The sequence below is a fragment of the Diabrotica undecimpunctata genome, chromosome 8, assembly GCF_040954645.1.
Source record: "Diabrotica undecimpunctata isolate CICGRU chromosome 8, icDiaUnde3, whole genome shotgun sequence".
Classification (NCBI taxonomy): Eukaryota; Metazoa; Arthropoda; class Insecta; order Coleoptera; family Chrysomelidae; genus Diabrotica; species Diabrotica undecimpunctata.
This window is the reverse complement of record NC_092810.1, coordinates 47,880,832-47,894,534: the sequence shown is the minus strand read 5'-3', so window position 1 is coordinate 47,894,534 and position 13,703 is coordinate 47,880,832. Positions and strand designations below refer to the sequence as shown.

At 33.4% G+C, this 13,703-nt stretch overlaps 1 protein-coding gene across 1 annotated transcript; it reads right to left on the bottom strand.

Annotated features, from left to right (window-relative positions):
- Positions 1–1,423: 1,423 nt before the first annotated feature.
- Positions 1,424–13,233, bottom strand: mRpL13 (mitochondrial ribosomal protein L13). Its single transcript, XM_072540217.1, has 4 exons — positions 13,041–13,233; positions 5,667–5,790; positions 5,454–5,608; positions 1,424–1,713 (listed from the first exon to the last, which is right to left on the bottom strand). The coding sequence occupies exons 1-4, from the start codon at positions 13,062–13,064 to the stop codon at positions 1,480–1,482; spliced, it is 537 nt and encodes a 178-aa protein (XP_072396318.1). The 5' UTR covers positions 13,065–13,233; the 3' UTR covers positions 1,424–1,479.
- Between the last annotated feature and the right edge of the window lie 470 nt (positions 13,234–13,703).

Sequence of the window (13,703 nt, the reverse complement as noted above, 5' to 3'; positions counted from 1 at the left end):
CCAGATATAAATCCAATTGAAAACATTTGGGGCATAATTGTTAAAAAAATATATAAAAGAAATTTTATGCCATAAAATTCAGATCAATTGTGGGATACAATCTTAGAGTGCTGGGAAGATCTTGATCCAAATATGATATCTAATATAATTCAAAGTATGCCAAATAGACTAAATAAAGTTATAGAAGCAGACGGTTCTATCACCAAATACTAAATTCTATTTGTAACGGTCATTAAAATTATTCTTTATATAATTGTTGAATAAATGGTTTCGTCTAATTAATGCTCAACTCCAATGATTTATATTTTTAATAACCTGTGACATTTGATAACCTCCAAAAATCCCAGCCAGTTTTACACAAATAGGATGACGTTAACTTCTCTTTCTAATACTTATACCCTTTTTTTTAATATAACTGTACTAATGTCAAAGAAGAGCTTAGAGAGGTCCAGGTGTGGTTATCAGCGTTTGGACAGTCAAAAGAAGACTGAAGGCAGCCAACCTGATACCAAAAAGAACAGCTGCGGGCCTCAAGCTAACTGTAGCACAAAAGCAAAGGTGATTAGAATTTGCTCGCTAACATCTGGATTGGGACGACTTTTAATGAACCCAGGTATTATTCTTAGATGAAAGTAGGCCTACATGACAATGACATCAGCCGTCAAGTTTATAGAAGGCCAGGAGAGCGATTGGCTCAATGTTGTATATGGGAAATTGTGTCATATGGAGGCGGTGCTTGTATGTTTTGGGCAGGCATTTCCATAGATGATAAACCCAGTTGGTTTTCGTGCCTGGTGGAGGACGTGGAGGTTTAACGAGTCACCACCACCTATCTGACTGAGACCGGTATACCTACAATAACTTGGCCTGCGTTGAGTCCGGACATAAATCCAATAGATCATGTTTGGAATAAGCTTAAACGAAGGGTCCGAGATAGAAATCATGCATCAAGGAGCATAACGGAATTGAGAGCTGCGCTAAATGGTAAATGGGGAGCAACGCCTCAAGAATTTATTAAAAAAGTCATCCGATCCATGCGAAATCGATTGAAAAGTGTAATTAGGAGTAGGGGTGGTAATATCAAATACTGAAATATAAAGAAATTCAATTTGTAATTGATGATTTCTCTGTTCATAACGTCTTTCTTGCGTTAGTTCCAATGATGAATATTTAGGAAACTCTATTCGTATTGCATATTGTTTTTATAATGCGTCTTCCAAATAATGCAATAGCAGTTTTTATAACTTCAATAATAAAGTTATTGCTTGCACATCACATCTATTTATTTTCATACTTTTTATATTGAAACAGAAGGTATAATCTCAAATATTGCTTTTGAGTCGATTGTTTTGCACTCAAGTGTAGTTATAATATAATGAGTCGTTATAAGTATGTATGTAAATACTATTAAATAGTCATAATGTAATATTATTAAATAAATTTTATTTATAAAACTACTACTACAGATTCTATTCCAATTTATCGCAAAATATAATCTTTAGGTAAATCAATAATCTTGGGAAATTGTTTTACTTCTTCATCTGGATAAGTATCTAACCTCTTTGGTTTAGGTCTTAACTGTCTTATTTGATTTGAAACATTTGCTAATAAATTCGTAGGGACATCTGCATTAGGGAAGATGTGCAATCGTTCCATTGTAGATCTCCGTTGAAGGTTACCATCCATGCTGTTATATACAGCTTTCTTTAGAACCTGGAAATATTATCCTACTGTATAAATTAGTATTAAGTAAAGCTAAATTATTATTTGTAAAAAAAATTATTATTTTCTGTGTTAATTGTCAGATAAAGATGTGTGATATAAATGAAAGGGCAAAAGACCTGGAACATAATAGCATAGAAAAAAAAAACATAGATTGCTTCATGACAAAAATGTGTTACGATTTATTTGGTTATCAGGTATTGACGATAAGAGAAAAACATATATAAGTATTCATAAAAATTAATCGCCAAAAATGTTTGTAAGGGCGTCACTTCAAAACAACTGCACCAAATTAGATAATTATTTTTTGTTGTGTTTGTTATTCAGGAGAAGGTTTATGTAAAAGATAATTTTCAAAAAATTGTACGAAAAGACCCTAAAAACAGTGTTCTGTCATTTTAAATCTTAATATACATAACTAATAGATGACACCATACTATGACTAACAAAGAGTTATTACTCTGCGTCAATAATATAAACGCCACCTGTATTTAAAATAAATACAGAGAACTTTTATTTAAAGATCCCTTATTTTGACGTAACCCGTCAAATTACGTGTAGAAAGAAAAATGAAGTCTAACTTCACTTATATTTATAGATATTTGATCAAATTTATTATATATTTTGTTTTATTTAATGAATATTGTTTTTAGTATTATTATTATTCTCAATTAGTAAATCTTCATGGTTATTGTTTTACGTTATACCGATAATATTCATAAGTATTTCTAAAAACTCTAGTTCTTTATCATTTGCGCTAGCTAAACTAGCTATATCTAATGGATCTTTTCAATGATTTTACACTCAGATGCAAAAAAAAACGCAACGGAGAAAATTTGTTGTTGAAAGTTTGTTTCTTCTTTTTGTCTTTCTACAAACCAACAAAAATAAATTTAGGTGATAAACAACTCAAAATTCACAAAAAGTTTTATCAATAACAATAGTGAATTAAAAAAAAAATTCACCTAAACCGTTTTGTCATCCCTGAGGATGACAATACAATATAACAATACACAGAATAAACTACATATTGCACAATAATGAACAATAAATTAGGAAAATCATCAATCAGCCCTGAGTTGTCCATTGTTGAACATAGGCCTCCTATAGACTTTTCCATCTGCTTCTGTTCTGCGCCTCTGCTATCCAATTGGTCACGATTCTTTTGAGGTCGTGGGTCCATCGCGTTGGGGGTCTTCCTCGGCTTCGCTTGTCAGCCCGTGGTCTCCATTCAAGCAATTTTTTTGTCCAACTGTCGTCTTTCATTCTTGCAACATGTCCTGCCCATCTCCATTTTTGCCTTGAAATATGTTCGATAATGTCTTCCACTCCGGTTCGTCTACGAACTTCCTCGTTTCTTATTCTATTTCTTAAGCTTATTCCAAGCATTGATCTCTCCATTTTTCGCTGTGTCCTCAATTTTTCGGCTGATGTTTTTGTGAGAGTTAAGGTTTCTGCTCTGTATGTGAGGACTGGTAGAACGCACTGGTTAAAAGCTTTTCTTTTTAAATGGATCGGTATATTTGTTTTAAATACGTCTCTCATTTTTCCGAATGCAGCCCAACCCAGACTTATTCTTCTGAGTAGCTCGCATGTTTGGTTATCTCGCGTTAACCTTATTTCGTGACCCAAATACACATATTTTTCCACAAGTTCTATGGGCGACTTTTCGATTTCTATTAGCTCATTGGGGACGAGATTGGTCATCATTTTTGTTTTTCCATAGTTTATTTTTAGACCGACTTTCTGGGTTACTTGCTGTAGTTGTTGTAGCATAACTCTGGCTTCTCCTAAGTTGTCTGTTATGAGAACAATATCATCGGCATATCTGAGATGATTGAATATCTTTCCATCGATGCTAATACCCTTTGATTCCCACTCTAGCCGTTTAACTGTTAGAAATAGTTTTGGCGACAAGGTATCTCCCTGCCGCACCCCTCTGCCAATTTTTATCTTATCAGTCATGCAATGGAGGTTAACGGTTGTTGTCGCATTTTCGTATATATTTCGAATAATATTTGCACACCTGTGATCTATTCTGCATTCTGATAGTGCTTTTAAGATAGCAACTGTTTCGACTGTGTCAAATGCTTTGTGGAAGTCGACAAAGATAAGAGCAAGGGGTCTGTTATATTCGATAGACTTTTCAACTAGAGTTTTAAGGCATTGCAAATTGTCGTTTGTTCCGTGTCCCGCTCGAAATCCTGCCGGTTCTTCTGATTGATAGAAATCGAGTTTTGCTTCTAATCTGTTTGTCAGTATTCGAGTAAAGAGCTTGTATAGGTGGTTAAGCAAACTAATTGGCCTATAGTTTTCGAGATCTGATTTATCCCCTTTTTTGTGGAGGAGGATTGTAACCGAATTCTTCCATTTACTTGGAATGTTTTCACTATGTAGACATAGATTAAAAAGTGTTTGGATTCGGGACATCAAAAGTGGACCTCCTAGTTTAATTGTCTCAATGACTACACCATCTTCCCCCGGAGCTCTATTATTTTTCATATTTTTGAGGGCATGTTGAATTTCCTCTCGTGATATATCTGGTATATCCTCCGATCCTACATTATGTACCTTTTGTATTGGTTGTTCGATGAGCTCTGGAATAACTTGACTTTTATATAATGTTTCATAGAAACTTTCCACTATATGTAATATGCTTGGTCTATCTGAGATAATATTTCCATTTTTGTCTTTAAGTTGGAAGATTTCTTTTTTGTCATTTTCCATTTTTCTCCTCAATGCTTTCATGCTTTTGTTGTCTTCTATAGTTTTTATAATTTTCTCGTTGTTGTATTTTCTAATATCCCGTCTGATGGCTTTTTTATTTGAAAAATATATGTATTTATATACTCACCATAAAAATTCCTAGTGCAATCCGATGCTTAGAAATATCTGTTACAATTTTTTATTTGTTCGTAATACGGAGCAATAATAAATACGTGTCTACTCACTTATTGTTCCTACTCGACTGGTAGGTAATAAATTTTGAATAACGCATCGTACAATTTTCAAACGGGCAACAATGTATTACTTTGAAACATGCTAAAAGACGCCTAAACGGTTTGATCGACACATGTTACTTATTAAATTATTTGAATTAATGGAATGTCATCCTCAGGGACGACTTACCAGTTAGAGGGTTAATAATTATTCCCCAATTAAATGCTGCAAAGACGCTCCAATTGACAAATAACATGTAAGTGTTTTTGCAAAAAGATCAAATTGCAATTGTGTTTTCGGAGCAGTTGTTAGATATTGGAAATGGTAAAGTCGCTATTGACACCTCGACCGGAATTATTTCATTAACCAGAGATTTCTTTCACTTAACAGACTCGAAAGACGAGCTTATTGAACTTTGATACATTATTTAATATTAAGGCGATACAAAGTTCGGCGGTCCAGCTAGTAATATGATATATCAAATAAAATAAGAGAAGAAAGAGAATATAATATAACAACAGAAAAATAGAGATTATAGGAAGCCTGGAGGGGTCTAAGTAATATATTTGGTATTAATGGTTAGATTATAACAATATGAGGCAACATGGATATAAAAACATTGAAAAAGCAAACACAGTGTCATGACACAAAGATATTAGACTGGTTCTTTAGTATTAATGACCAGAAAAAAGTTATCTAAGAGAACAATTAGATCTTATATAATAAAATAGTAAAAAACTTTTGTTTTCAATCAAAATTAATGTATACTCTACTTAAATACATTTATTTACCAATGTTGGATCTTTTTTGTGTAACTCCCAAGCTAAAGTCCAACTAGCTCCACCTGGATAACCTGTATGATGGAAGTACACTCTCTTTTTCCATTCATCTCCTGGTAAAGCAATATCTGCACTGTTTATGACTATCACGTGATCTCCACAATCATCTAGAAAATATATAGGTCTCTATTAATATACTTTTTAGCCTACAAAATAGTTACTTACTCATAGGATGATATATGGGTTTGTGTATACCCATCAGGTATTTTCTTAGAAGTTCTGCTGAATGAAATGGGTTTTGCCAGGCTACATCATATATATGCCAAATTCTTGCAAAAGTTGCCCACTGCTATATGAAAAAAAGAACAGTTTGCAATTTTAAGTTTGTAAAAATATAATATTGTCAAAAAGCATATTCACAATATAATATAGATATGTATATTCAACCATCAACTAAAAATATGGCAGTGTCTTTAATGACATACCATTATACCATTCTTGCAAAAACAAAAATAATGTTTGGAAATATAGATGAGCAATAATTATTAACCATCTTCTTCTTCTATCATCAATTTTTGGACATAGGCCTCTCCCAACTCCTTCCATGTATCTCTATCCTGAGGAACAACATACTTCCAATTTGTCCAGCTATTCTTTTTATATCATCTACCCATCTCATATTGTGGTCCTCTTGGTCATCTACATTTTTAAGATCTCCAATGTTGTATTGCGACATTCCAACGTTGGTCTTTTTGTCTAGCAGTGTGACTTGCGAAGCTCCATTTGAGATTGACAATTTTTGTTGTGATATCCTCATCTTTTGTTTTTGATCTTACCCAGTCATTCCTCTTCTTATCTGACAGTCATATTATACCCAACATTGCTCTTTCTGTTGTGGCTAGTTTATTCATGTTTGCCTTGGTTAGGGTCTAGGTTTGACATCCATATGTCATGATAGGAAGGATAAAAAGATTTGTCAATTTGAATAGTTTAAAAATAGACCAGTAAAATTATTGAAACGAATTTCATATAAAATGAGATCTCTTCTATCTAAACATATATTCTTTGAACAGTCAGAAGAGGAAGGTTTTTGTCAATGTGTACGAGATTATACAGATTCTATAATAATCTGTTAGAATATCCAACATAAAAAGTGGATGTTGTTCTATATGAAGTGACATTGTTGACAGTGCAATGAGTAATGTCAAAAATAGGTAATAAACTACTGTCAGTCAAGTTTTGTATTGTTCTGTATGTAAGAAGGAATAAAGTATAATTGTTGATGGCCAGATGTTTATTGGTGCATATTTCCTAAAGTACATATTTCCTTGTCTCTTGATGTCTTCAAACTAGAAGGAGGACTTCACCTAACTTAAATTATAACAGGTTATGGGCCCAGTCCACGTGTGAACTGTGAACAGGTTAGGTGAACAGGATTCAGTTTTCTTTGTTGTTATTGTCGGTGAATAAAATATGGCGACCAGCAATAACGAATATAAAATTCAAGTTGACAAACTCGATGGTCCTGAAGACTGGGCAAAGTGGAAATGGCCCGTTTCGATGTTATTACGTTCGTATGCACTTGAAGACATTGTAAACGGTATGTGTAAGTGTCCTGAGGTTAGTGAAGATTCAACTTCAGCGGAAATACAGAAGCATCAGCAATGGTTAAAAGACGATGCGAAAGCGGCAAGTTTGTTAGCAGGTACGCTAGGAAAAACTGTTGCCGAGCTCGTGTTGACGTGTACTCACGCTAGTGAAATATGGGACAAATTGCGTTCGAGATTTGAACGTAGCAGTACGCAACGGTTAAACATGTTAATTGAAGCCTTTTTAGAGTCCAACGTGATGAAAAAGAAGATATTAGTACACATGTTGCGAAGTTGCAGAAACTGTTTGTAGATTTAAATGATGAACTTCAGAAGCATGATGAAAAAGTTTTATCCGAAAGAATGTTAAATGGTCGGATCTTATCAACTTTAGGTAAGGACTTTGATAATTTCAAAGATTTGTGGGACACGATACCATCAAAGAATCAAACTTTGAATTTACTGATTGAGAAATTGTGTACCATTGAATTACGTGACCAAAGTACTGTAGAATCTTTTGCGTTTGTTGCACACAATAGCCCGACAGAAAAATACAATCAGAACCAAAATATGAAGTCAAAGAAAAATGTACATCGTGCAAAAGAAAAATTTCCATGTCACAAATGCAAGAAACTAGGCCATTGGGCGAAAGAGTGTCCATTGAAAAAATCAGCTGAGAATTTAGGTAAGAAGAAAAGTAATGATACTGCTTTTTTATCTGTTGTTTTAAGTGCCTCATCTAACAATTGTATTGAAGCTGGAAAATGGTATTGTGACAGTGGAGCAACAAATCATATCACTACAGATAAGCAATATTTCTCATCTTATACAGAATTTGCTGAACCAGAAAGTATATCGCTTGGTAAGAAGGATGTATGTATGTTAGCCCATGGACAAGGAACAGTGAAAATTCAAACGCATCTGAATAATAAATGGAAATGTGCTGACTTGAAGAATGTTTTTTATGTTCCTGAAGCAAGTGCTCATTTGTTTTCTGTGAAAGCTGCTGCACAAAGGGGTTTTATTACAGTACTTGATGAAAAAGGTGTAAATATATATGATAAAAACACTTGTGAATCTGTAATGACTGGGTACTTCAAAAATGGCCTGTATGCACTTGATATACGTGTTATGAAACCGACAAATCCCGTTCAAGTAAACTTTGCAGAGTCAACAGATATGTTGCAAGTGTACCATGAAAGATTTGGTCATCAGCATAAGCAACACGTAAAGAAGGTATTGAAGAAAATGAATATAGACATTGATGGGTGCAAAGAAAGCTTTTGCGATGGATGTGCAATTGGAAAAATGCATAGATTGCCATTCAAATCTAGGATCAATCGACCACAAGTCATTGGTGAGCAGATCCATGCAGATGTGAATGGGCCCATGTCTATAGAATCACTGGGAAAAGCACGTTATTACATATGTTTTAAAGATGACTTTAGTAAGTTTCGGAAAGTTTTCTTTATGAAACACAAAAGTGAGGTATGTACTTTCTTAGAACAATTTTTAAATGAAGCTAGTACAAATGGTCATGTAGTAAAGCAACTGAGATGCGATGGAGGGAGAGAGTTTGATAATAGAAAGGTATCTGAACTTCTTGCGAAGAGAGGTATAGAGCATTGTATCACTCCACCCTATACATCTCAGCAGAATGGTGTTGCTTAAAGGGAAAACCGCACCATTGTAGAGTGCGCACGTTCCATGTCAAACACATGTAAGTTGTCCAAACAATTGTGGGCAGAAGCATGCAATACTGCAGTGTACATTCTGAATCGCACAGGAAAGTCATCAATTGAAAGTAAAAGTCCCTATGAATTGTGGTATGGAAAGCCAATTGGAAGTTTGAAACATTTAAGAATATTTGGCACTGAATGTTATGTTCACGTTAACGAGAATCTTCACAGTAAATTTGATGACAAGGCGATACATGGTTATTTAGTTGGTTATGTGAATGACAGGGATGGTTTTAGGATATGGATTCCATCTGAAAGAAGAATCGTATCGAGCCACGACGTACGATTTAAACCTGAGGTTATATGCAATTTGCGAATTGTTGAAGTTAAAGCCAAATCAGTGAACCAACATCAGTCAGAATGTTTTAGTGTGAATGAAAACTCCAAAGAAGTAAAAAGTGGTATCGGTGAAATTGTGGAATCTAAGAATATAAAAAGTGTAGAAGAAACTGCGAGTGAAAATCAAGAAGTGAAATGATGGCTGATATGTTGACCAAGTCGTTAAATTCAAAGAAATTGCAGTTAATCTGTAAGAATTTGAATTTAAAATAATGTTTATTTTGTTAAGGTCTAGTATTTAGCTTATCTACTTTTCATGTTGAGGGAGAGTGTTAGAATATCCAACATAAAAAGTGGATGTTGTTCTATATGAAGTGACATTGTTGACAGTGCAATGAGTAATGGAAAAAATAGGTAATAAACTACTGTCAGTCAAGTTTTGTATTGTTCTGTATGTAAGAAGGAATAAAGTATAATTGTTGATGGCCAGATGTTTATTGGTGCATATTTCCTAAAGTACATATTTCCTTGTCTCTTGATGTCTTCAAACTAGAAGGAGGACTTCACCTAACTTAAATTATAACATAATCCACTAATTTGTTTATTAAATAATAATTAAATTTTCTCCTTTTGTTGGTATTCCAACAAAAATATTTTTTTCTAAAGGGTAAACATTTAACATTTAGACAAGTGTTATAAGGGAAATCTGTCTGAATATCCTCTTTGTTTTTTAAAAATTAAATACGCTAATTCAAGGATATACATGTGTCAAGATACCATGTTTCTGGAACAGAGGCCTGCATGATGTACCAAACTTGACCTTGCATAAATATCTAACTGCTTTCTTTTGTAGCTTAAAATTTCTACTGAAATGATGAAGAGAACAGCTACCCCAAAAGGCAATACCGCCTTTCTCAAATTAGATTCAAACAGGACCACATAAACACTTTTTGCAATCTTAAAATCTAAATGGTGAGCAACAGTGACCACAAAGCAACCCAGTGATATATTTTTACTTAAACATGTGTGTTGCTCAAATTTAGGTTTAGCATATCACTACTAACAATCTTGTTCAGTACCTTAGAGTCCTTGTTTTGCCATAAAATTGTGGTGCCATCTGCAAATATAGTAAACCGGCCATTAATGTTGAGGTTAGTTATGTTGTTAAAATATATCAAGAAAAAGATAGGACCCAAGACAGGGCCTTGAGGTCATCATCATCAATCAGCCAATCCCGTCCACTGCTGGACATAGGCCTCCCTCAGTTCTTTCCAGTGTTCTCTACACTGGGCCGCTTGTAGCCAGTTTCCCGCTACTCTTTTTATGTCGTCGGTCCATCTAGTCGGTGGTCGTCCTCGGCTTCTTTTATAATTTCTGGGCCTCCATTCCATAATTCGTCTTGTCCATCGTCCATCTTGTGTTCTGGCTAAGTGTCCTGCCCAGTTCCACTTAAGCCTCGTGGTTCTTTCGATGACGTCTTGAACTCCTGATCTTTGCCTGATTTGTCGGTTTGTTATGTGGTCTTGAGGTACTCCAGAATTAATAAATATATTAGTAGAGTAGCGCTCATTGATTGATACAGACTGGCATCTGTCTTCCCAGTATGAACTGAACCACTTTAGAGCAGTGCCTCTAAAACCATATCTTTCCAGTTTATTAAGAAGTATTTTGTGATTGACACAGTCAAAGGCTTTAGATAGATCACAGAAAACTGTGGCAGCAACATAATCGTTATTTAAGTCCAAGTATAATTTTTTCATGAATTCGAAGATGGCATCATATGTACTTTTTAATGACTGGAAACCGAATTGGAAGGAAGAAAGTAAATTGTGTTTTTGTAAGAAAGTCATCATTTGGATTTTTACCAATTTTTCTACAACCTTTGAAAGCGACGGTAACAAAGAGATAGGACAATAATTAGCAGGTAAATTGTAAATAAAACCACCTTTATACAGAGGAATAACCTTAGCAGATTTTAAACAATCGCTAAAGTAACCTGTTGAAAAAGATGTGTTAATTGCCTAGGCTAAAATTCTCAGAATATTATCAGGAAGAAGGGATAAAACTTTAGATGGGATATCATCCCAGCCTGTAGCCATAGGATTTTTAATGCCTTATATAATATTTTTTATTTCAGCCGAGTTAGTGGGAAGAAAATAAAAGGAATTTGTAATGTTTACTCCATTTAAAAAATGCATTTGATCAGAAGAAGAATTAATTTTTCCAGTGAGGTCTGGACCTACCGAGCAGTAATATTTATTCAGCTCACTAGGGTCTAAGACTATATCAGTAGTTTGGGGAACTTTTGCTCTAAGATTATTAACTATACACCAAGATTCCTTTTGTTTATTATTGGCATTTTCCATTCTATATTTAAAAGATATACATTTGGCTAATTTAGTAACCTTCCTATAATATGGACCTATATTTATAGAAATATATCGAAAATTCATCATTGCATATTATACGTTTTTTAATGTAATTTAATGACCTTAAGTTTTTGCAGGAAATTCTAATTCCTTTAGTAACCCAAGTTTTCTTACTTTTCAATTTAAGAATTCTTTTTTGAAATGCTAAATTGAAAATCTCCATGAAAGTGAATTGATGAAGCAAAGAAGTGAGAGATCAAGTACAAAAAGCAAATAGACTGGCAGTATGCCTTAATAACACTTTATGGAGAAACAGACACATTAACATTGAGATGAAGTCAAGAATTTATAAAGCCAGTATAAGACCAATAATGACATATGACTCAGAAACAAGACCTGACACAGCCACAACGTAAAGGCTACTGGAAATGGCAGAGATGAGAGTACTGAGAAGAATTACAGGAATGGTCTATAGTCTATAAATGAATGTACACAAAATGGAAAAAAAAAGAATGGATAACCACATAAGCAGAATGAAGGAGACCCATGTCATTAAAATAGCAACAGATAAGTCACTAATCAGCAGAAGTATCGGACAACCACGCAAAAGATTGAGTGACAACCTTCCATAGAGGTATTAATCCGCCAATGAACAAGCAGAATTGCTTATAAAGAGGAAGAAGAAGAAGAATTAGCGATTATGAGAATATAATAACACAATTCTTATGCAGAAATTAATAGTTTGAAGGCTAGAGAATAAAAGTAAAGTTAAAAGAGCATAGAAAGTCTGTACTCAAATTACCTGCAAATGGCCAAGTAGAAAAACTCATGGACGTATAAACATCTGTGTTTATACATCCATGGAAAAACTACACAAAAATATACATGAAAACTAAACAAAAAAAGATATAAAAATCAGAATACTAGTTTCTTAGTCAAATTGTCTAATACCTCTTCCGTCCTTAAAAAAATAACTTGATAATCTGAAAAACATGCATAAAACATATATGGATGTTTGATGGAGATGTTCCAGCAAAATTAATGTTATATCTTTCAACAGTTCCCATTGAAGTACTTAAAATTGTAACAAACACACCAAGATATTTCTTAATCAAACACTACCCACAGTATACTCAGTATAATAATTGTGAAATAATGACAAAAAAGATCTGGAACACTTTCTGATATTAAGTCCTTACAAAATGATACCAAAATACATTGTACTCAGGTTTTATACAGTGTTTTTTATATACATCTAGAATTATTTCTTTATAATGTTCAGTTTGTGTAACAGACACTATCAGAAGCAGTCACACACAATCTCCTATCATTTCTGTACCCTACTGATGATCTTGATCATCTGTGAGTAACAGCAGGTTAAATCCACAATGCCTTTGTAGGTACCAACTGGCCAAATAAAGATTTGAAATCTTAAAAAAAAGAATAATTTGCGAATTCAGTAAAGAAAGCATCAGTAAAGGTTGAGTTTATTCAAACCAAATTCACACACTGATTAATTACTAAGACAAAACAGTAAATTGTGGCAATTGTGCACACTTATACTGGTAGCTTTAATTGTTAATAAAACTTAACAAAAAAGTTAAAAAATAATTATATACCTACTTGAACTCTTTTTAAGGCAGACATTTATAATCTAGTTGCAGGGTAAATTAATATAGTATTAAATAGACAAATACATAATATTACAAATTATTTTAAGTTTTTAATAAAAATTGTTGGTTATGTTATTCTATAAATATTCAATTTTATCATTATAGCACATTTAACGATCAATAAATGATACGTCTCCTCGTTATTCACAAGGAAAAGAAAAAGAACGCAACATTCACCACATTTTAGTCACGTGGAGTTGAGTGTAACTATATGTCAAAATATAGTGGTTCTCTGTACAGATACATTACATTGTTGACAAATTTAATTTTGTAATAAGTTTTTTTTTTAATTTTAAATATTATATTTTTTACATCAGTACAATCAATTTTATTTTACATTTTGATATATTGAATAATACAATTCTTTTTTTAAATAATCTCTAATGGACTCGTCATAGTTTAGTCTAATTGTGATTTTTATCACAGGAATCTGCTATAAACGAGTCGATTTCAGTTTACTAAAGACTCTATCATTAATTTAAATAGAAAACCTCCTTTGTAAAATATTTTTGTTTTTATAAATGCAGGGCCGCATTTGGCATATGCGACTATATTCTTTGCTATTAGGCCGACCGAGTTCCACCGCCCACACCTCCCTACAACTCATTATGCC